Source organism: Artemia sp. Qi Xiang Cuo, chromosome 12 (genome assembly GCF_049724085.1).
Source record: "Artemia sp. Qi Xiang Cuo chromosome 12, ASM4972408v1, whole genome shotgun sequence".
NCBI classification, from domain to species: Eukaryota; Metazoa; Arthropoda; class Branchiopoda; order Anostraca; family Artemiidae; genus Artemia; species Artemia sp. Qi Xiang Cuo.
This window is the reverse complement of record NC_142805.1, coordinates 44,521,148-44,543,740: the sequence shown is the minus strand read 5'-3', so window position 1 is coordinate 44,543,740 and position 22,593 is coordinate 44,521,148. Positions and strand designations below refer to the sequence as shown.

General features: G+C 35.5%; 1 protein-coding gene across 1 annotated transcript; it reads right to left on the bottom strand.

Moving 5' to 3' along the window:
• Nucleotides 1-391: 391 nt before the first annotated feature.
• LOC148946163 (paramyosin-like) lies at nt 392-9,819 on the bottom strand. Its single transcript, XM_089097981.1, has 2 exons — nt 9,550-9,819; nt 392-526 (listed from the first exon to the last, which is right to left on the bottom strand). Exons 1-2 carry the CDS (start codon nt 9,673-9,675, stop codon nt 407-409), a joined length of 246 nt encoding a protein of 81 aa, XP_088954107.1. The 5' UTR covers nt 9,676-9,819; the 3' UTR covers nt 392-406.
• Between the last annotated feature and the right edge of the window lie 12,774 nt (nt 9,820-22,593).

Genomic DNA, 22,593 nt, shown 5'->3' with positions numbered 1-22,593 from the left:
ATATATATATATATATATATATATATATATATATATATATATATATATATATATATATATATATATATATATATATATTATAACGTTAATAAATAAAAAGCTGCCGAGAACTTCCAGGAATTAAAATCAGTGTATATCAAACAGTCCATTTTTTTTTTTTTAAGTTATTCTAAATAAAACGCACTAATCGAGATAAAAGCTATGTTTATAAAGCGCAAATGACCCTTAGAGCTTTAGAAGGCTTACTGGGCGTCAGCCCTGCTCGTGTTTATGGTAATTTGTAGTCCTGTTGTGGTAAACGTGGTAATTGTGTTCGTTTGAAGTTTGAATTGATTGCTCATTGCAATGCCTGTTAGTTTCGGTCAAACACAGACAATGCTATTATAAAAGGCAGTATTTAATCCCCCTAAATGTGATGCAAAATCATTGTTTTCTGTGGATTTAAACGTGGGGAAAAACTAATAATTACCCTCTGCCTTAGTTCTCTTTCTGTTTCTAGGTCTTCTTGTAGGAGTCGGACACGATCCTGAAAAAAAAATGATGTATTAGAATAAGCTAATAAAAGAAAAGAAAATTAACGTGTGAATTATATGTAATAAAAGCAAAGAGATAATGTAACCTATATTTTGTGTTTAGTTAGTCTTTAATTACGTACACAAGAAGCGTCTGATGATTTCCCCCGAACCATAGATTGCACTCCCGGCCGAAGGCAGTGAATCAGGAGATTGGTCCCTGTGCAACGTAGACCATTGGTCAACATGGGAAAAAGTTTTTTCTAAAGTTTTTTTTTACACTAAATAAGAAAACAAGTTTCTTCAACTGAAATAAGCAGCAACAGTAAAACTTACAACGAACATAAGCTATTCCGTACATGAAGAGCATGGCCCCTCCTCAATACCTCGCTCTTCATGCTATAATTTTTAGTATTTTTGAAAAGCTATTTATTCTAATTAAACGAATCTTCCGTTTCAGAAGCCGTCACTAAGGAACTGGGACAAAAAGTGAAATCTTAGCGTGAAGAACATGGTATTGAGGAGGGAACAGTTCCCTCGTATACAAAATAATTTTCGTAAGTTTTGACTTGTTCTTTTTCATTTAATTTAAAACCTTTTTTAAATAATACCAGAAAATCTGTATCCCTTCCATGGAAAATCCCAGCTCCGCAAAAAATTCCTCCATAGAAACTTCCATCCCCTGGACGCTCTAACAACCTCAGACAGTTCCATCCTCGCTAAAAATTCCCATCGGAAAATTTACTGAGGACAATTAGGCTTGGAAAATTCTCCCTAGCCTACGTTCATTTAAAAAGACTTGGTTTTTTATTATCGTTGTTTTTCAGATTATGTCAGAATTTTCCCCCTCCTTGGAAGTTTCAATAATATGCTAAATATTAAAAAAATTTACTTTTAGAGCAAACTTTGATTTGCGAAAAAAGGGGTTTGTTGAAAAAAATTATCTTTATCTACGTTTCCATAATCGCAACACATATAAATAGTTTCTCATGCAGCATTTTCGTTCTTCAAAATTCTATTGAAATGGAATATTTCACAGTTGTAATACTAAAGGACGTATCTGACATATTTTTAGTTCTGAGATAATTGCCAAAAATCGTTTGCTAAGCTGCTCTTAAAGGAAATATCAGCAGGGCCATGCATTTTCAATCACAGTTTAATCCTTAAGATCTACATTGTATTACTGATCTTTGAAGCCTCTATTCTCAAAATATACAAAAAAATAATTATGATTTTTCCTATACATCCTTATTTCACCATATAAACATTTTTTTCAGAATTTTTGCAATGCATATTTCGATTATTCCCTTGGAAATAGCAGGCTCATATAGAAGTAAATATTGCTGGCTATTAGTCGGTACAGAGGCAAGTACTGACGCTTGCCGTTGAATTAACCAACTAATTTCTTCGCTGAAGAAATCCGTTTGGCATATCTGTTGCCCTGAAAGAATACACTTTTTCAGCTTATACTCGTCTCAAGTAAAAGTATCTCGCAATTTATATGCATATTATCTTCAGAAGGAGAAGAAAATAACAGCCGAGAGCAAAAGTAGTTACAAGACATGGAATATTTTTGATCAACCACAACCAAAAAGAGATACCAGACTTTTAATATTTGACTCAGGTCAGAACAAAAGGAGTTAACTACCAAACGTGGGATACTTTTGACTAGTCCAGACAAAGCCACTGGGCATATAATATTTTCTCTTATTTGCCGATTATCAAAACAGACGACTCGATTGTCTTAGGACTTGGAGAATGTTCTGTACTCCCTGTTTCCCTCCCTGAGAAGACTCTTTTACCTCAGGGGGCTATAATCTACATTTTTCTATCCCTTGGTCTAAAAACTTGAACAACACGTATTCAAATAGAATCACTTAGCTAAAGTCCGTATAAGCCTTTTTTTTAAGATATTTGAGTTGGCACTATTAAAAGTTAGATGTTAAGTAGGAGTTTAGGATGTACTGAATATCATTCTTGCTTAATCAAATGAAGTGGCTTTCAACAACCATGCAATTTCTATCCATGGAACAATTTTTATTGTCCAACTGGCTTGAAATTTACAGGTCGGTAATTTAGCAGCCCACATCATATTAGTTACCAGAGTAAGAAAAATATCAAACAGTTCGGACTAAAAGAAGTAGCCGACCCTAGGATTATTTTGATTAGCCTAGAAAAGGAACTACTGGACTTTGAAGTTGTTTGCTTGGATTGAAAGGGGTTACTGAACCCGGAATATTTTCGACCAAAAGAAGTTACCACATTGACAACATCTTAAATTTGCCTACGCCCAAAGAAGCGTGGGGAACTTGGGGAAATTCATTATACTTCTGTTCAAATGCAGTGTTTTTATAAATATTATATTTTAGGCTAATGTAGTTTCTTAAAAAGGGGTATTTAAATTAAAAATCTCTTAGGTATTTTTCTACCAATTTGTTTATTCAATACGAAGTTAATTATTTTGATTTAAATTTTTTAATTTTGTGGCTTTTTGAGTGGAGGGAGGGTTCAAATTACCTTTCGATAAAAAAAACACAAATTAATGTTGTAAAGTTATTCAATTAATATCGAATGTAATCATTCACATCACAAGTTTATTATTTTTCTTAGGTTTGTGGCGTCTTCCTTTTATGTTAGCTATTACTTTAGTGGCGTTTAAAGGAGTGAATGGTTAAAATTACTTTTATTTAAAAAATTTGAATTAATTGTTGTGTTTTATTAATAGTAAGTGTAATTGTTCACGTTAAAGTTTAATTATTTTATTTACATCTTTTTACTTCTGTGGCTTTGTAAGAAACAAATAGATACAACAAATTTTGGATAACAAATTAGGATTAATATTTTAGACTTGAACGTTTTAAATTGTTTCCTCTAATAATAAATAATACAGTGACTACGAATTAAACTTCTAAATTTTATAAGTTCACCTGAACCTCCTTTAGAGACAAATTTACCTCCAACTGTAACCCTATTATATAGACTCCTCCAACTTATTGGTAGCACTTTTTGCTTTTACCAGCTTCCATAGATGAAAACAGTGAACAATTTTTTGTTATAATTCAAAATTAAGCAAATAGAAAATATACTCTAGATAAATAAGGATACTTCGATGTATTTCATATGTTCTTTTTCTTTTTCTTTTTTCTTTTTCTTTTTTTCTTTTCTTTCATTTTCATGCGGAATTTTTCTTTTTCATTTCAGTTCTTTTGATTAAAATATTTTTTGAAAATATTTCAGTCAAAAAATATTTTTTGACTGAGTTTCACAAATTCATATGTAAAAAACTTTACATAATGTTAAAATACAAGAGAAAATATGCGGCCCATACATTTCCTAACAGTTTGTTCTATATTTTCCCCATAGCTGAAATATAAAGAAAAAGATATTGAAGAAGGAAAAAAATCATGACACGCAGACGTCTCAAGACTGAGAGTGAAACAAGAAAACTAGAGATTATACTTTCTGTTGGCTTAAACTAAGGATCTAAATTAAAATTTAAATTTGGTGCCAAAGATCCAGCGTTCCAAGGAAAACGATACAATGCATCAAGACCTGACCTAAATAGAGAACACCCACTGAAAAAAATGCCTACGAAAGGTTCTATATTGACAAGGCCATGAAGGGTTTAGGTAAAATTTGCTTCAGTTTTGTCGCTTAACATAAAAGCTGAACCACCATTTGGAGTTTGATGTATACTATGAAAGAAAAAAAAAGGTAAAAGAATTAATCTATAATGAAAAGAGTTTTGATCATGTACAGGGGCCAGCAAGAGTGGAGTTGGATGCTAAAATATGCGAACTAGACCACAATGAAAGGAATATTTTGGCTGCCATCCATACAAGCAAAACATAAATAGAACAGTAGAGCTACAGCTCCTGTCTCCCAGGGGCGTACTACAATGGGGCAGAGGGTGCAACTGTCCCTACAACACCTTGGTTTTCCCCCTCCCCAGACCCCACTATACCCCCCTCCAGACCCCATTTTGCCCCCCCCCCCCGAGCTCAAATTTAGTTTCTTCAAAAATTTTGTCAAAACTAAGATAAGCCTGCATAATTCTAGCATCCACAGAAACAGATCAGTTTTTAGGATGTCTTTACGTTTATGGTACTATACGGCTAATTTTTCAGTTTCTACTGTCATTCCACTTGATCTAGGACAATTGCTTCCGAATTCCCCCCCCCCCTGGATATGACATTACACCACTGTTGTTTCCCATCAGCCTCCTTATCATACTTTCACTTAATTTCCTCTTTGTCTTAAAAGCAAGTAATTCTTTGGCGTCTCTAGATGTCATATTGGGCTAATTACCCAAACTAACCTGACCAGAAAAGGGATAAGTTTCTTGTCCTTCATCGTCTAGGCTCCAACATAAAAGGTTAACTACAGATAACCTACGCTTATGATGTTATTTACGCAATAAGACCCGAATATACTACATAATCCGAACAGGTCTTTAGAAAAAAAAAAAATTCTTCTCGCTCTGGAGGTAATTTAGGAGGTGAGAAGTGTGGAGGTAATATGTGGTAATTTAGTAAAGATTTGCCTTTCAAGACTCACGCAGAATAAGTTTTTTTTTATATCAACCTTTTTGAAACGCAAACATAGAAGCTCTTAACACTAGTTTTAACATTCAGCCAGACACACTAGGGTTGCAGGGATAGCCACATCCTAGTAAAGAGTTAACCACTGCCCATTGAAGCCGGAAGTTTAAAAATACTTTTGAAAAAAAATCTAGTGAGAACAATTGTCATTTGAAGTTGATTCAGTAGTAACTACTATTTCGACTAATCTTAATAAGATTAGCATTACGCAATAAACGTAAATTTCATTGCAAACGCAAATTAAAAGGAATTTCCTGAAACCTCTCGAAAATGGCATCTGATTGAATAAAAACGCCATTTGAATAACCATGGTCAAAAACTCTACACAGGAGCATACAGTCTCACATATTGAACAACCAGGAAAATCACTTTTTAACATGGACAATTTTATAAATTCGTCTTGATAAGGCCACCATAAAAAGTCATTTGACGCCAAAATATACCCCTTCTGGTGTCATTTCTGGAGTGGAAAGGCCAAAAAGCATGAAAAGTGTATCATCATAATATACCATAAACCCTGAACATAAGGTTTTCAAATCTCGCTCTTGTATACTCCCCCTCCCAGCCCCCTTAAAAAGTTCCGTAGATCGTAGACTGACTATCAGGACTAGCAGGCTGCAGCAGTATTGTAAATATATATTAGAGGGCTCAATTAACACCTCTTGATTGTGATTATTCACGTGTTTTTTTTATTTTTTTATTTACCTTGGCACAAAAAATTACACTTTTTGGAGCCATTTCCGTAGTTGAAAGGCTGGAAAACACAAGAAGAGTACCATTATAATTTCCGTAGTCGAAAACATAAAAGCCCTCATCTTGTACACTCCCCTTTCCAACCCTCTTAATATGTAAAAACTGAAAAACACGTTCTGAAAAAAAAAACTGCCGAAAGAAAATAATAATTTGAATTTAATTTTGGACTAACAACTGTTATTTACATTTATCTTAACAGCAAAAATTACTAAAGAAAACGATCCTTCAGAAATGAAAAAAAAAGTTTTGGAACACTTATGTCTCTCTTTTTATTCTTTTATTTCTCCCGTACAAACAGGCCACCAAAAAATCGGAATTTGGAAGCTAATTCTTACATCTATATGTTCAGTATGATTTTGTCTTGACAATGCCATCGTGAGTTAGTATTTGGCACCAAACATGCTAGTTTTTTCGTAATGTACCATGTGAAATCACCAAGGCCGAAAATCCTTAGCCAAAAGTTTAAAGCCAACCCCTTACATGCTCCCCTCCCAGCGCCCTTAATAAGTGCAAACTAAAAAAAAAGAGTTTTGACAGAAAAGCTATATAGTGACAAAATGTTTTCACTCAATTTTAAAAAATATTCAAGAATAATGATAAATAGTACCACAATAGTACATATCCTACCACTAAATGCGTTAAATTGCAAAAATAAATTGCGGAATTTTTGAAAGAGCTTGAAACCCTGATGTTCCTTTTTCTTTCACCAGCTCTAGCGGGGCACTGGAACATCGTAGAAACCTCTATATGTACAATTGGAGTTTTACTTGTCCCACTCCGTTAAGGCGTGGATGGGTCTCGACGTTACACACAAGCCCATCGTTTGGGGGGGGGGAGGCAGGGGGAGGGTATTGTCTCCTGAAATTACGAGACTTTTCCCGTTTTAGCCTCGTATTGTTTATAAGTAATATAGTTTTCCTGATTAATCCTTCAAAATGTTTTAAGTCCAAGAAGCAAAAATAACGAAAGCAAAGTTTCTTAGGAGACGTTCAAAAGTCTTCGCAGCATTGCGGCGGAAAAATTGTAATAATGATAATACAAATATCCATAAGTTATATTGATTACACATACAAAATCCTACCACTAAATGCGTTAAATTGCAAAAATATATTGCGGAATTTTTGAAAGAGCTTGAAACCCTGATGTTCCTTTTTCTTTCACCAGCTCTAGCGGGGCACTGGAACATCGTAGAAACCTCTATATGTACAATTGGGGGTTTACTTCTCCCACTACGTTAAGGCGTGGATGGGTCTCGACGTTACACACAAGCCCATCATTTGGGGGGGGGGGCAGGGGGAGGGTATTGTCTCCTGAGATTCGGAGACTTTTCCCGTTTTAGCCTCGTATTATTTATAAGTAATATAAATTTCCTGATCAATCCTTCAAAATGTTTTAAGTCCAAGAAGCAAAAATAACAAAAGCAAAGTTTCTCAGGAGACGTTCAAAAGTCTTCGCAGCATTGCGGCGGAAAAATTGTAATAATGATAATACAAATATCCATAAGTTATATTGACTACACATACAAAATCCTAAAAATGGCTTATTTCTCTGTTTCTACGATACACTTTTTTTTCGTCTCTTTTTTTTGTTGGTACCGAATACAGCTTTGCGGAGGTTTCTACCTATATATCTGTTTTGTCCTTTCGTTTTTTGTCATTTGATAAAGTTCCTCCTCGTTTTTGGTTTCTTAACTATTTTTTACTTTTTCATTCTATTCTTCAGTTTTTTTGTCAAACATCAAAGACCGACGTCGAAACTAAAAATGAAAAAAAAAAATTATAGCTTCCTAGTGCATGCAACATGCATCTGCAAATGAGATTCAAATAAATCCTGACGTTTCCCTGTTTTTGTAGAATTCTGAAAAAACTAGCGCTTCGCTGAAAACTGAGCTTGCTTGAGTTTTTCAGCGAATTAATACTCTAAATTGAAGTTTATTGATTTCATGGCTAGTGAAATACTATTAAGTTGCTTATAAATTATTTTTGTTTTATATTCTGCAGGCTAATTAAGGACTTCCTACTCCCGATCATTTTTTGCTACGGCAGTTTTGCGTTTGAAAAAAAGGAAGAAAAAACATAATGAAAAACACAATGTGAAGACGGTTTTCACCTACAATTTTTTTTTTTATTTCAGCCTTGTTTAGTTTTTTTATTATTTTATTTTTCTTCTTTTTTTTGTCCAATGATTTTTTTTCTAGAAAAATATATATAAACCCAAACGCTGGCTTCGCTGAGACCTTGCTCAGCAAAACACGCTAAGCAGGCGTATGGCTCTTGGCTACAGCAGGTGGCATCTTGAGATTTTAGCCCTAAAATATTTCACCCTGATTTGTGAGAGCCCTTTTGATGTATTACACACTTTGCGTATGACTCTCAACCCCACTCACAGTAGCATCTTCTAAACGTTGATCCAATTTATTTGTGAGAGTTAGTACTTTAACATCATCTGACCAAAGGAAAAAAAGGGAGGGGAAGAAAAACAGGGATTGATTGCATCACAAACAGGGTCGTCAAGTATGGGGAGGAGGGGGAGGAGGACCCCGAATGTTTTTGGTCACTCGGTAAAAAAAAACAAGTTGGTAAAATTATTCGTTCGGTTCAATAAAGACCACGAAAATACTGACATGTCATCTACAGAAATTTCTAACTTGGTCGGTAAACGCAGCAGTTTTACTAACTCCTGCCGTGATTTTACAGATAGTGCCACCATTTTTCAATTTGTTAAATAAATAGCATTAAAATAGTGACACGATATGTACTGAATTCTAAATCTCGGTTGGTAAATGCAGGGGTTTTACTGAATCGTGCAGTGATTTTACGTATTGTATTCGAACCGGAGATTATGCTAACTTTTGACAAAAAAAAGTCGGTAAAAATGACGAGCCAGCCGGTAAAATCTCTTGCTCCCCCCCCCCAAACATTTTGGCTAGTAACGCCCCTGATCACAAGAATTTCATTACATTTCTTCAGGATAGCCACCCCTAGTGGTTTACCGCTATTTTTAGTGATCTGTTATATTCTCTAAACAAAAAAAAATCACTAAATCAGCACATAAACCACTAGATTATTGAAAAAATCACAAAATCAACCAAAAATTCACCAAAATCTAGTGATTTGTTTCACCGGGTGGCAATCCTACGCTTCTTTATTTTTTAAGATGGCTTTTTATTTTGAATCTAGAACTTTCCAAGGTGATAAATACACAGGTTTTAATTCGTCGAGATCTTAGATCGTTACCCATTAGGAGTATTTAGGAGTCTCCTCTCACAGCGACATTCGGGATACTTCCTTAAATAGACTTCTTTATTCGGACACCTCTAACATAAATAAAAGTTATTTAGTTGGAGTCAATGGAAAGATACATCATTTTTGACCATGTACTTTCCACCAGCTCTTATTTTACAGTCTGGATACGAACAGGAAACAGCTCGCTACTGTGCAATTATAGACTGACATATTAATTTTGAGAATTTATCTTGAAAATAACGCAAAAATAAAATCCAAATTATTTTTAGAAACGACTTTAGACCCTTAAATTTTTAAAGAGGCAACGAACCTTTTTCTAAAAGTAGTAGACGGGGAATAAAATAGGAGTTTATAGGTTATAACACCACAAAAATTACAAATTCAGTAACGTAAATATTTTGTTAAGGCAACTCAAAAATAGGCTGAAGAATAACAAACCTCCAAACGAGAAAGAGCCGACATATCCGAACTATACTCAATGTGGACATCCGTGTTAGCTCCTCCACTTGACCGATAGGTATATTTGGTCGTTTTGGATTTTGTTGAGGCAATAGTACCAGACATTTTGAATTTCACTTAGAAACTCCCCCAAAATGTCTCACTCGCACACTCTCAGTCTTGCACCACGAAGGAAGCCTAGGGGAAAATACTTGCGATCACACAAAACTGACGCTAATGTTTTCCTACGCACGCGTGAGCTGGATCTGTCAGCCAGTGGTTCGAATCTCGAATTACTCCTTGAATATGTAGAGCGGATACCTTTTATAGCTCGTACCTGGCAGGAATACAATACGAATTTCCCTCTTTTTCTCTCTAAACATGCAGCCGGACATTGGCGTCAATTTCGACAAGCATAATAGAAGACTAGGAAACATTGCTAGTTACTAGTCTAACATTTTTCTATTTCAAATATTTACATGCCCAAGTACCCAAAAACAGGCTAAGTATCATATCCAGTTGTAACAAAATTCTTTCAGAGACGGAAAAACTTAATCTTAGCTTATCAAACCGTTCGTGGTAACGAACTGTAAGTAAGGAGCGACCCGGCTCAATAGTAACCGAAACTCTAAAAAACGGGATTTTGATACCAATAGATACATCAAAAGAATCAGATTGTAATGCTGATTTCAAATATGTAGGTTTAATCAAGTTTAGTCCTACCCATCAAAAGTTACGCGCCTGAGAAAATTTGGCTGATTTTCGAAAAAAGGGGGAAAGACCCCCTAAATGCTATAGAACCTTAATGAAAATCATACCATCAGATTCAGCGCATTAAAGAACCCCACAGCAGAGGTTTCATGCTCCTATCTGCAAAAATGTGGAATTTTATATTTTTTGCCAGAAGAAAGATCACGGATGCATATTTTTTTTTTCCCCAGGGATGATCGTATCGACCCAGTGGTCCTAGAATATCGTGAGAGGGCTCATTCAAACGGAAATTAAAGTTCTAGTACCTTTTTTAAGTGACCAAAAAATGGAGAGCAACTAGGCCCCCTACGACGCTCATTGTTTTCCCAAAGTCACCCGATCAAAATTATTAGAGAGCCATCTTATTCAGCATGGTCGAAAATATAATAACTATGTCTTCAAGGATGACTTAATCCCCCAAAGTCCCCGGGGGGAGGGCTAAAAGTTATGAACTTTACCCAATGTTTACATATAGTATTGATTATTGGGAAGTATACAGACGTTTTCAAGGGGGATTTTTTTCTGGTAGCGGGGGGGGGGGGCGGGGGCTATGTGGGAGGATCTTTCTATGGAGGAGGTTTTCATGGGGAAAGGGACATTGCTATGAAGGGGGCGCCGGATTTCCCAGCATTATTTACAAAAAACGATCAGAAATTAAATTAAAAAAATAAACAGGTTTTTCAACTGAAAGTAAGGAGCAACATTAAAACTTAAAACGAACAGAAATTAATGAGTATATGATTGGGTTCGCCCCTTAGTCAATACCTCGCTCTTTAAGCCAAAGATTTTTTAGTACTTTCATAAGAGCTATTTATTCTAATTAACGGCCTTTGTGATTAAGGAGTAATTTTTAAAGAATTGGAACAAAATTCGAACTTTAGCGTAAAGAGCGAGGTATTGACTAGGGGGCGAACCCCCTAATATACGTATTAAATTATATGGATATAGAAGTTCGTTGAGTAAGTTAATTCGTAAGTTACGTATATTTATTACTAATGAAATCGTTCGTAAATAAAATTAAACAACTTTCGAGAAAGCCATTTAACCAAAAAAAAGTAAAATTAATATGCATTTTTTTTAATTATTCATGTACGGTGACCAAAATCAAAACCTCCATTAATTCAAAAACGTTCAAAAATTAAATAAAAAAACAAGTTTTTTTAACTGAAAGTAAGGAGCAACATTAAAACTTAAAACGACCAGAAATTATTCCGTATATGAAAGGGGCTGTCCCCTCCTCAACACCTCGCTCTGTACGCTAAAGTTAGACTCTTTCACAACTCTATTTTTTAAGACAATAAAAACTGAAGTCATAACTGATAGTTATGATAGTCAATGATAGTCAATGGTCAATAGTCAATGGTCAATATGATAGTCAATAGTCAATATGATAGTCAATAAAAAAAAAGAAGTCATAAAATGACTTCTGAACACTAGCGATCCGGTCCGAGGGCATGGGGATGGGGGCCTTTAGTCGTTGTTACGGTTCTTCAAATAATTTACAGTTTTTTCATACTATTCATCTGTTTTTCCGTCTTTTTCAAATTTTCCCCAATTAATTCAAATTAACTAATTTGGGAATTAATAAATCAGTTTTGACATTAATTAAGTAACTAATTTCAAGTTAATGAATTTTTCCCAAAATTCAAATTAATTTCTGTGTACGTATCTAACGACGACATTTCTTATGGCGAAAATGTTTCAAATCATAAAGAATTTCAACTGAACAGCTAAAGATGACGAAGGATCCGATTTCATTTATCTCCTTTTATTTTGGCTGTTTTTTTTTTTTTTTTTTTTTTTTTTTTTTTTTTTTTTTTTTTTCACCAAGAGTGACCGCACCAAAGTCGTAAAATACCGAGATGGGAATCAGTTGAACAGGAACTTAAAAATCTAATATCCTGTAATTAATTAACCAATTAATTTAGTTAGTTAGTTCTATTAATTAATTAAAAGAACATTCCAGAAGGAAATTATTGTAAGACAAATAAAGAGCGATATCAAAACCCAAAAGAAGCTGATATGAAGTGATATAATGCCGATGACTTCAAACAAACAGAAATAACAATGGATTAATAATTCTATTACGCGAAATGGGCTTCCCCCTCCTCAATCACTCATTCTATACGCTAATGTTTGACTCTTTGTCATAATTAATTAAAACAAACTTTTTCCACAAAATCCTTTTTTCAAAAAAAAGTAAAGAACTCCATTTAACCAAAACTGATAAAAAAAACAGAATCAAATAACCTACCTAGCATACAACTACCAAAAATCAGCATCAATAAATAAATGAAACCCAAAACGAATTACAATAAATAACCAAGTCAAACTAAAAAAGAGCAGAAATTAACATGAGTAGGCTTTAATACCCCCATGCTTTCTAAAGTTCAGAATATAATTTGCACTTTACTAAAAAAATTCTAACGAATGTGCATTGTCAGTTTAATATACATACTGCTGATATTTATTCCTTAAAATCTTAATTAGTTTTACATTTCTTAGTTATAAAAGTGAAAACATTTAAAATAATTACCGAACCTTTCAACAATGCTGAAAAAAATGATGTCTCAAAACATTGTTTGGATGTTTGTTATGGGAAATGATGGGCAGGGGAGGGGGGTTCTCAAATCACTTTGATTCTTAAAAAGAGCACTATAACTTCCAATTTAAAATCAAATGAGACCCATCTGAATTTAATACGACCACCCATTCCATAAAAATCTTAAATGCCCCAAGGGCATAACTTAAAGCCCTTGCCCCAGGGCTCTGGGGGGTTATGCCTACCCAGGAGGCATTGCTATATGTTCATTGGACTATTCTAAACAAAACTGCCATTGCACAATTTCAATCAGATACATTTGGTGAAAAGAGGGGTAGTTGGGTGGGGGGGGGGCTACGACCTCTTATCACTATCGAATCTAAAAAGAGAACTGGAACTTCCAACTTCAACAAAATGAGCCACATCTAAACTTTATACAACAACCCATTCGATAAGAACCTTAAATTGCCCAGGTGCATAACTTACAACCCTCGCCCTCAGGCTCTGGTGGTATTTATCAACCTCAAAGGCCTTGTTGTATGATTTTTGAACTATTTTGAATAAAATGACTTTTTCAAAATATCTATTGAATAAATCTCGGGAAAAAACGACGTGTTTATGTGTGTGTTGGGGGGGGGGGGAGGGGGGTAGCTGCGCTCTGATCATTTTGACTCTTAAAAAGGGCACTAGAACTTTTGATTGCCAATCCAATAAGTCCCATCCAAAAGGGGGGGTTGTTTCACCCCTACAGACATTATTATATGTTCTTTGATTTTTTTGTTTCACAAAATCGCTATCTCATATTTTCAATCAGATGCGTTTGGTGAACAGGGAGTTTGTCAGGAGTGGGGGTGCTAAATACCCTCTGTCTCTTTTGAAGCTTAAAAAGGAACTAGAATTTCCAATTTCAAACCAAATGAGCCTCTTCTAAAGTTAAACCACCATCCCTTCCGTATAAACCTTAAATGCCCCGTGGCATACCTTGCAACCCTTGCCCATAGACTCTGGTGGTTTGTATCAGCCCCAAAAGCCTTATTATATGATCTTTGACTATTTTGAATGAAATAACTGTCTCGATGTATTTCGGGAAAACACGACGTTTTTTTTGGGGGGGGGGGACTGCCTTCTCATCAATTTGACTATTAAAAAAGAACACTAGAAATTCAGATTACCAATCCAATGAGTCCCCTCTGAAGTAAACACAACCACCCTTTCTACAAAAACCTTACATGCCCCTGGGGCATAACTTACAACCCTTGCCCTGAGAGCTTTGGGGGGCGAGGGTGTCTTCCTGAAAGACATAATTACCGAACTCTTCAACAAAAATGAACAAAATTGCTACCTACAAATTTTTATTGGATGTCTTTGGGGAAATGATGAGCGTGGGGAGGGGGTGAGGTTGCTCTCAAATCATTCTGACTCTTAAAAAGGGCACTATAACTTTCAATTTAAAATCAAAGGAGACCCATCTGAATTTAATACGACCACCCATTCCATAAAAACCTTATATGCCCCCAGGGCATGACTTACAACCCTATCCCTAGGGCACTGGGGGTTGCGTCAACCCTAGAGGCATTGTTCTAGTTCTGTAGACGATTTTGAGCAAAACCGCTATATCACAATTTTAATCAGATTCTTGTGGTGAGGAGGGGTTGTCAGAAGAGGGGGGGCTAGCTGCCCTCCATCACTTTTGACTCTCAAAAGCGAACCAAAAATTCCAATTTTTAACCAAATGAGCCTCCTCTAAAGTTTATACAACCATCCCTTCCATAAAAACCTTAAAAACCCCCTGGGCATAACTTACAACCCTTGCCCCTAGACTCTAGGGTTTGTTTCAGCCCCAAAAGCCTTGTTATATGATATTTAGACTGTTTTAAATAAAATGGCTATTTCAAAATTTATATTAGATGCTTTTCGGGGCAATACAACGTGTGTTTTGCTGCCCTCCGATCACTTTGACTCTTAAAAAGAGCACTAGAACTTCTAATAATCAATCCAATGAGCCCCCTCAAAATTTTATATGGCCACGCTTTCTATAAAAACCTTTAGGCTACCCCCAGGGCATAAGTTTACAACCCTTGCCCTGAAGGCTGGGGGGATTTTGTATCCTCAAAGACATAATTCCCGGACCTTTCAAATACGTTGAGCAAAATAGCTGTTTCAAAATTTTCGTTGGAAGTGTTTGGGGAAGTGGCAGGCGTGGGAGGGGGGTTAGTTCCTCTCCAATCACTTTCGACCATTAAAAAGAGCACTATCCTTTTCAATATCCAATCGATGAGTCCTTTTTGAAGTTTCTACGACAACACTTTCTATAGAACCTTATATGCCCCAAGGGCATAACTTACAACCCTTGTCCTGAGGATTGTGGGCGAGAACCAACCCTTTGTCCTGGGGGGGAGGTCATCCTCAAAGACCTAATTTCCAGACCTTTCAACTACGTTAAACAAAATGGCTATATCAAAGTGTTGATCGGAAAGGTTTGGGGAAGTGATGGGCGTGGAGGAGGGGAGAGGGGAATTCGACCTCTGATTACCTTCGACTATTAAAAGGCGTACAAGCCCTTTCAATTTCCAATCAAATGAGCCCTTTTTCAAATTTCTACAACACTTTCTATAAAAAACCTTATATGCCCCCAGGGCATAAATTACAGGACTGTGGGGGGGGGGCTGATGTCATCCTCAAAGACGTAATTCCCAGACCTTTCAACTACGATTAACAAAATAGCTATCTCAAAATTTTGATTGGATGTGTTTGGGGAAATGGTGGGCGCGGGAGGGGGTTAGTTGCTCTCCAGTCACTTTCGACTATTAAAAAGGGCACTAGCCCTCTCAATTTCCAACCAAATGAGCCCTTTTGAAGTTTCTACGACAGCGTTTTCTATAAAAGCCTTATATGCCCTCAGGGCATAAATTACAACCTTTGCCCTTGAGGACTAGGGAGGGGGGATTGTCATCCTCAAAGACATAATTTCCGAACCTTTCAACTACGTTTAACAAAATAGCTATCTCAAAATTTTGATTGAATGTGTTTGGGGAAATGATGGGGGGTTATTTGCCCTCCAATCACTTTCGACTGTTAAAAAGGGCACCAGCCCTCTCAATTTCCGATCGAATGAGCCCTTTTCGAACTTTGTACGACAACACCTTCTATAAAAACCTTATATACCCCCAGGCCATAACTTATAACCTTGCCCAGAGGGCTCTAGGGGGGTTGTCATCATCAAAGACCTAATTACCGAATCTTTCAACTACGTTAAACAAAATAGCTATCTCAAAAATTTTGATTGAATGTTTGGGAAAATAGTGGAGTTGGAAGGGGTGTTAGTTGCCCTCCCATCGCTTTCGACTATTAAAAAGGGCACTAGTCCTTTCAATTTCCAATTGAATGAGCCCTTTTTGAAATTTCTACGACAACTCCTTCGATATGAAGTAGTACATGTCGTAACAAAGAAATAATACATTGTGCCAACATCGTTCTTTAATTAGGCAGCGCTATTGCGCTGCCTATGAAACTCTGCTTCTTATAGTAATTAAATAAAAAAACTAGTTTTTTAAACTGAAAGTAAGGAGCGACATTAAAACTTAAAACGAACAGAAATTATTCTGTATATGAAAGGGGCTGTCCCCTCCTCAACGCCTCGCTCTTTACGCTAAAGTTTTTCATTGTTTAAAAAAATAGAGTTGTGAGAGAGTCAAACTTTAGCGTAAAGAGTAAGGCGTTGAGGAGGGGACACCCCTTTCATATACAGAAAATTTCTGTTCGTCTTAAGTTTTAATGTCGCTTCTTGCTTTCAGTTAAAAAAACTTGTTTTTTTTATTTAATTTTTGAGCATTTTTGAATAAATGCAGGTTTTGATCTTGGCTCACGGTACCTGAATAATTAAAACAAAATTTTCATATTAATTTACTTTTATTTGGTTAAATGGCTTTCTCGAAACTTGTTTAATTTTATTTACGAACGTTTTGATTAGTTATAATTATACGTAACTTACGAATTAACTTACGTAACAAACTTCTATGTTCATATATTTTTAATACATATATTAGGGGGTTCGATCCCTAGTCAATACCTTGCTCTTTAAGCGAAAGTTCGAATTTTGTTCCAATTCTTTAAAAATGACCCCTTAATCACAAAGGCCGGTAATTAGAATAAATAGCTCTTGTGAAAGTACTAAAACATCTTTGGCTTAAAGAGCGAGAAATTGACTAGGGGGTGAACCCAATCATATATGTAATATTTTCTGTTCGTTTACAGTTTTAATGTTGCTGCTGTTGCAGTTGAAAAACTTGTTTTTTTATATTTAATTTCTGATCTTTTTTTAAAATAATGCTGGGAAACCCGGCGTCCCCTTGATAGCAATGTCCCTTCCCCCATGAAAACTTCCCTCATGGAAAGATCCTCCCATATAACCCCCGACCCCTCCCCACTACCAGGAAAAATCTCCCCTGAAAACGTCTGTATACTTCCCAATAACCAATACTACATGTTAACATTGGGTAAAGTTCATAACTTTCAGCCCTCCCCCCCGGAACTTCGGAGGATTAAGTCATCCTAAAAGACATACTTATAATATTTTCGAACCTGCTGAACAAAATGACTATCTCCAAATTTTGATCAGGTGACTTTGGGAAAAATGAGCGTGGGAGGGGGCCTAGTTGCCCTCCATTTTTTTGGTCACTTAAAAAGGGCACCATATCTTTTAATTTCCATTCCAATGAGCCCTCTCACGATATTCTAGGACCACTGGGTCGATACGATCACACCTGGGAAAAAAATACAAAAAAAACAAATAAACACGCACCCGTGATCTTTCTTCTGGCAAAAAATGCAAAATTCCACATTTTTGTAGATAGGAGCTTGAAACCTCTAAAGTAGGGTTCTCTGATACGCGGAATATGATTGTGTGATTTTCATTAAGGTTCTATAACTTTTAGGGGGTCTTTCCCCCTTTTTTCGAAAATCAGCCAAATGTTTTCAGGCGCGTAACTTTTGATGGGTAGGATTAAACTTGATGAAACTGATATATTTGAAATCAGCATTACCATCTGATTCTTTTGATGTATCTATTTGTATCAAAATACCGTTTTCTAGAGTTTCGGTTACCATTGAGCCGGGTCGCTCCTTACTTACAGTTCGTTACCACGAACTGTTTGATAAAAAATTTAGTATAAAGAGCGAGGTATTAGGAGGGAGTAGTCCTTTTCATGTAATGGAATAATTTCTGCTCGTTTTAAGTTTTAATGTCGCTCCTTGCTTTCACTTGCAAAAAACTTGTTTTTTCACTTAGTTTCTGATCGTTTTCCAAATAATGCCGGGAAATCCATTATACACCATATGGTAGTGATACTGCCATGATATTCTTACTTATTTTTTGCTAGAGGGGCAGTTCCCCTCATAAACAGAATAATTTCTGTTCGTTTTAAGCTTTAATATCGCTCCTTACTTCCAGTGGAATATTTGTTTTATTTATTTTGTTACGGTCTTTCAGATAATGCCAGAAAATTCCATCCCTGGTATAAAGTATCTCCTGGAAAGTTCCCCATGAACTTTTCTTCTCATGGAAAATCCCCTCTCTTGCAAAATCTCACCTCAAAATTGCTAAAATTTTGGCGGTTAATCCTGATTTCTTGGCATACTAGAAAAAGCAGCATTGACTGAGAATTACCATAATCAGCCATAAAAAAGACAGGCTCTTCACATTATCATATAGAAGGCACAAAGCCATGATTAAAAAACACCCGATACCAATACGTCCCATATCGATAAGCCCGGTACGCCCAACGCTGATACTCTCGATACTGATGTGCCTGATACCACTTACAGCTCTTTCCCCGGGGACCAAGTGGAGTCATATCGTCATCAAAAGCATTGTTATAGGACCTTTGAACTATGCTGAACAAAATTAATATCTTGAAATTTTTATCTGACGACTTTAGGGGAGGGAGGAGGGGAGGGAGCTAGCTGCCCTCGAATCTTTTTGGTCACTTCAAAAGGGCCCTAGAATGAATCCTCTTGCGGTATTCTAAGACTACTGGTTGGATACGATCACCCCTGGGGAAAAAAAAACAACAACAAATAAACACCCATCTTGCAAAAGACAAAAATCCGCATTTTTGCAGATAGGAGATTGGAACTTCTAATGTAGGGTTCACTAATACATTGAATCTGATGGTTCAATTTCCATTAAGATTCTTTGACTTTTAGGGGATGTTTCCCCCCTTTTTCGAGATCCGACAAATTTTATCAGGCTCGTAGCCTTTGATGGGGAACACTATACTTAGTGAATCTTAGGCTATATATTTGGAGTCAGCATAATAAACTAATTCTTTTGAAAATTCCGTTTTTTAAATTTTCGGTTACTATTGAGCCACGTCGATCCTTAGTTACAGTTCGTAAGTAAGTTCCTTATTTACAGTACTCCTCCCTTCCCAGAGCATCGTCTATATTTACCTGAATGTTAACAAACATTAAAACAAGGTTAGCGTGAAAATATACTAGCGTAAAATTAAGTACTTGTCCCCCTCCTCACTACGTACCAAACTACTGATACGCAAAATTCCCCAGGACAATTCCATCTTTGCTGAAAATCCTCCCCCTGAAGTTCTGCCTGAAAAACTTCTCCTTAGCATACTTTTATTAAAAAAAATACTTTGTATTAATTTCTGATTATTTTTCAGGTCATGGCGGAAATCCCCCTTATGTGGAATTTTTTCCAGGAAATCTCCCCTCCCGCCGAATCAAAAGTTTCTACCGTGCAAAATTTCCCATGGAGAATTTCTCCCGGTGATAATTCACCCATGGAACATTTCTCCCGGTGATATTTTACCCGTGGAGACTTTCTACAGGAGACCCCCCTCCCTCTCACAGAAAAATCTCCAAGAGAATTCCAACGTCGCTAAAACTTTTCCCCAGAAAATGCCCAGCAGAACATCCCCACACATACAATGGAGTCACCAAAGAGAAAATAAGACAATTAAAACCAATTTTGTATATGAATTCTGACAAATTTACTCCCATGTAAACTTTCTTGTAAAGGTTGGTTTCCTTGTAAAAAATTCCTGTAAAGGTTGCTGCTTTCTTGGTGTAATATCATTGCCACTTAGATAATTTCCGAATGAATTGGTTTGGCCTTTTATGGGACGTCAATTGCTCTCTAAAGAGTTCCACATACAAATCAGAGTCTTAAACTCATAGTTTGCTTTAGCTAGATTCAACGTATATATATATATATATATATATATATATATATATATATATATATATATATATATATATATATATATATATATATATATATATATATATATATATATATATATATATATATATATATATATATATATATATATATATATATATATATATATATATATATATATATATATATATATATATATATATATATATATATATATATATATATATATATATATATATATATATATATATATATATATATATATATATATATATATATATATATATATATATATATATATATATATATATATATATATATATATATATATATATATATATATATATATATATATATATATATATATATATATATATATATATATATATATATATATATATATATATATATATATATATATATGCTAACTACTCAAGCTAGAACATGAAACTTCCTCAGATCTTCAAATCATGATAAATGTTTTGGGCTTTAGAAAAAGAAAAACCACTACATTTTAATCGTAGAATCGATAAAGAAAAAAAAACATAATAATTTTGGCCATTTTCCTTATGTCTTGAATATTTAGAGCACAGTTTATGTAATTATCCAGTATGATCTTTCCCTATCTCACCCATTATAAAAACTCGGACCAAGATGCGAGTGCTCCAGAGAACGTTTTTGCAGATAGAAACATAGGCGGCATCAGATCTTTTCATGGGTAGACAAGTCAGACTGTGATCTAATCGGAAACAAGTGGAAACCCGCTATTACGAATAATGCACTTTGTTGGAAACAATCGGAAACAGACTAACCCGCTAATGCAGAAAGAAGTGGGAGGAGCTTTTTGTTCGTACCGAGAATGAAGACCAGAAATGATCTGCGATAAACTTACTGGATAATTCTATAAACTGCGATTTAGAGCCTGTAGAAAGCAAAATAATTTTATAAACGTTAGCTGGTCCAAAAGAACCCACTCTTATTATCTTCTTTTTTTGCACAATAGCTCGCAGCTCTGATCTTACCTTCTTCACTAACTTTCCACTATTAATACTAATACAAAACCACTGTCCAAACTGTACATTTTCCAAATTCAGCTTCCCTGAATGTCAGAGTAGCAGTGCCACACTTACCCAGTGTTGTCTGTGTTTCAGCTTCGTTAATATATAAACTCGCTAATAAACGGCTCATGGATTTTCTTAGTGAGCTATTTTTACTAAATCGAAATTTCGGAAAATACAATGAAAATAATATATATTTAAAGCCGGTTCTTCGAAATTTTACTTTTACAACGGATTTTCAAGCACTTCGTTAGGTTTTTGAGCAGCTTACTTAACGAAATATAGTTCTTACAAAAAAAAAACAAAAAAACACGCTGATATAAAAAGAAAAATGTTGTGGTGATAAAAGATCCTTTTCCACAAATTCCAATATAGTGGGGCTTCAAGTTCCTTCACTCCTCTGTAAGTTTTAATTTTTATAATTTAAATCATTTTAGTTATGGTTACCAGATAGTGCAGTTCTCACAGAGAAAATACGATGCATTTTAAATGAAATTAAAGCATCAGACTTTTAAACTGTTTTCTTTTTTTGTTTGAGCTAGGATAAGCATCAGATTTAGCAACAGAAAAATTACCTTGCATTCAAAACATTCTATAGTTGATGGGTCTAGTACTTATGTCTTTGGGGATGAAAATCCTCCCATAGCTTTCAAGACAAGGCCTATAATCAAGGGCAAGGGATAGTTGTCAATTATTAACATATAAAGGTTTTTATGGAAAGGGTGGTCGTGTGAACTTCGGAGAGGGCTCATTCAATTTGAAATCAGAAGTTCTAATGCCCTATTTAAGAGTGAATAGTGATCAGAGGGCAATTAGCTCCCCTACGTCTTCTTTGCCCCATTCGAAAGAAACTTTTAGAGGGCTATTTTGTTCAAAATATTCCAAAGAAAATATAACTTTGACCTTTAGGGGTTGAAAAAAGCCCCCAGAGCCTGGGGACAAGGGTTGTAAGTTATGGCCCGGGGCATATAAGGTTTTTACGGAAAGGCTGCTTGTATAAACATTAGAGGACGCTCATTTGATTGGAAATTGAAAGTTGTAGTTCCCTTTTAAGAGTCAAAAGTGATAGGAGGCTAAATAACCCACCCCCACACCCTTTTCCCTAAACGCATGTGATCAAAATTGTGAGACAGTCATAGTGTTCAAAACAGTCCAAAGATCATTTAACGATGCCTTCAGGGTGACCCCCCCCCCCTCATAGCTCAGGGGCAAGAGTATTTATGCCCCGAGGCATATAAGGTTTTTATGACCTTATATCGTATAAACTTCAGAGGGGGTTCGTTTAACAGAAAATCGGAAGTTCTAGTGCCCTCTTTAAGAGTCAAAAGTGATTGCAGGACAAACATCCCTCCGTACCCCCATCATTTTCCAAAATACATTCAATCAATATTTTGAGACAGCTATTTTGTTCAGCATTGCTAGAAGGTCCAGTAATTATGTCTTTGGGGATGCCCCCCCCCCTTACTAATTGCAAGGACTGGGGTTTAGACAATTCT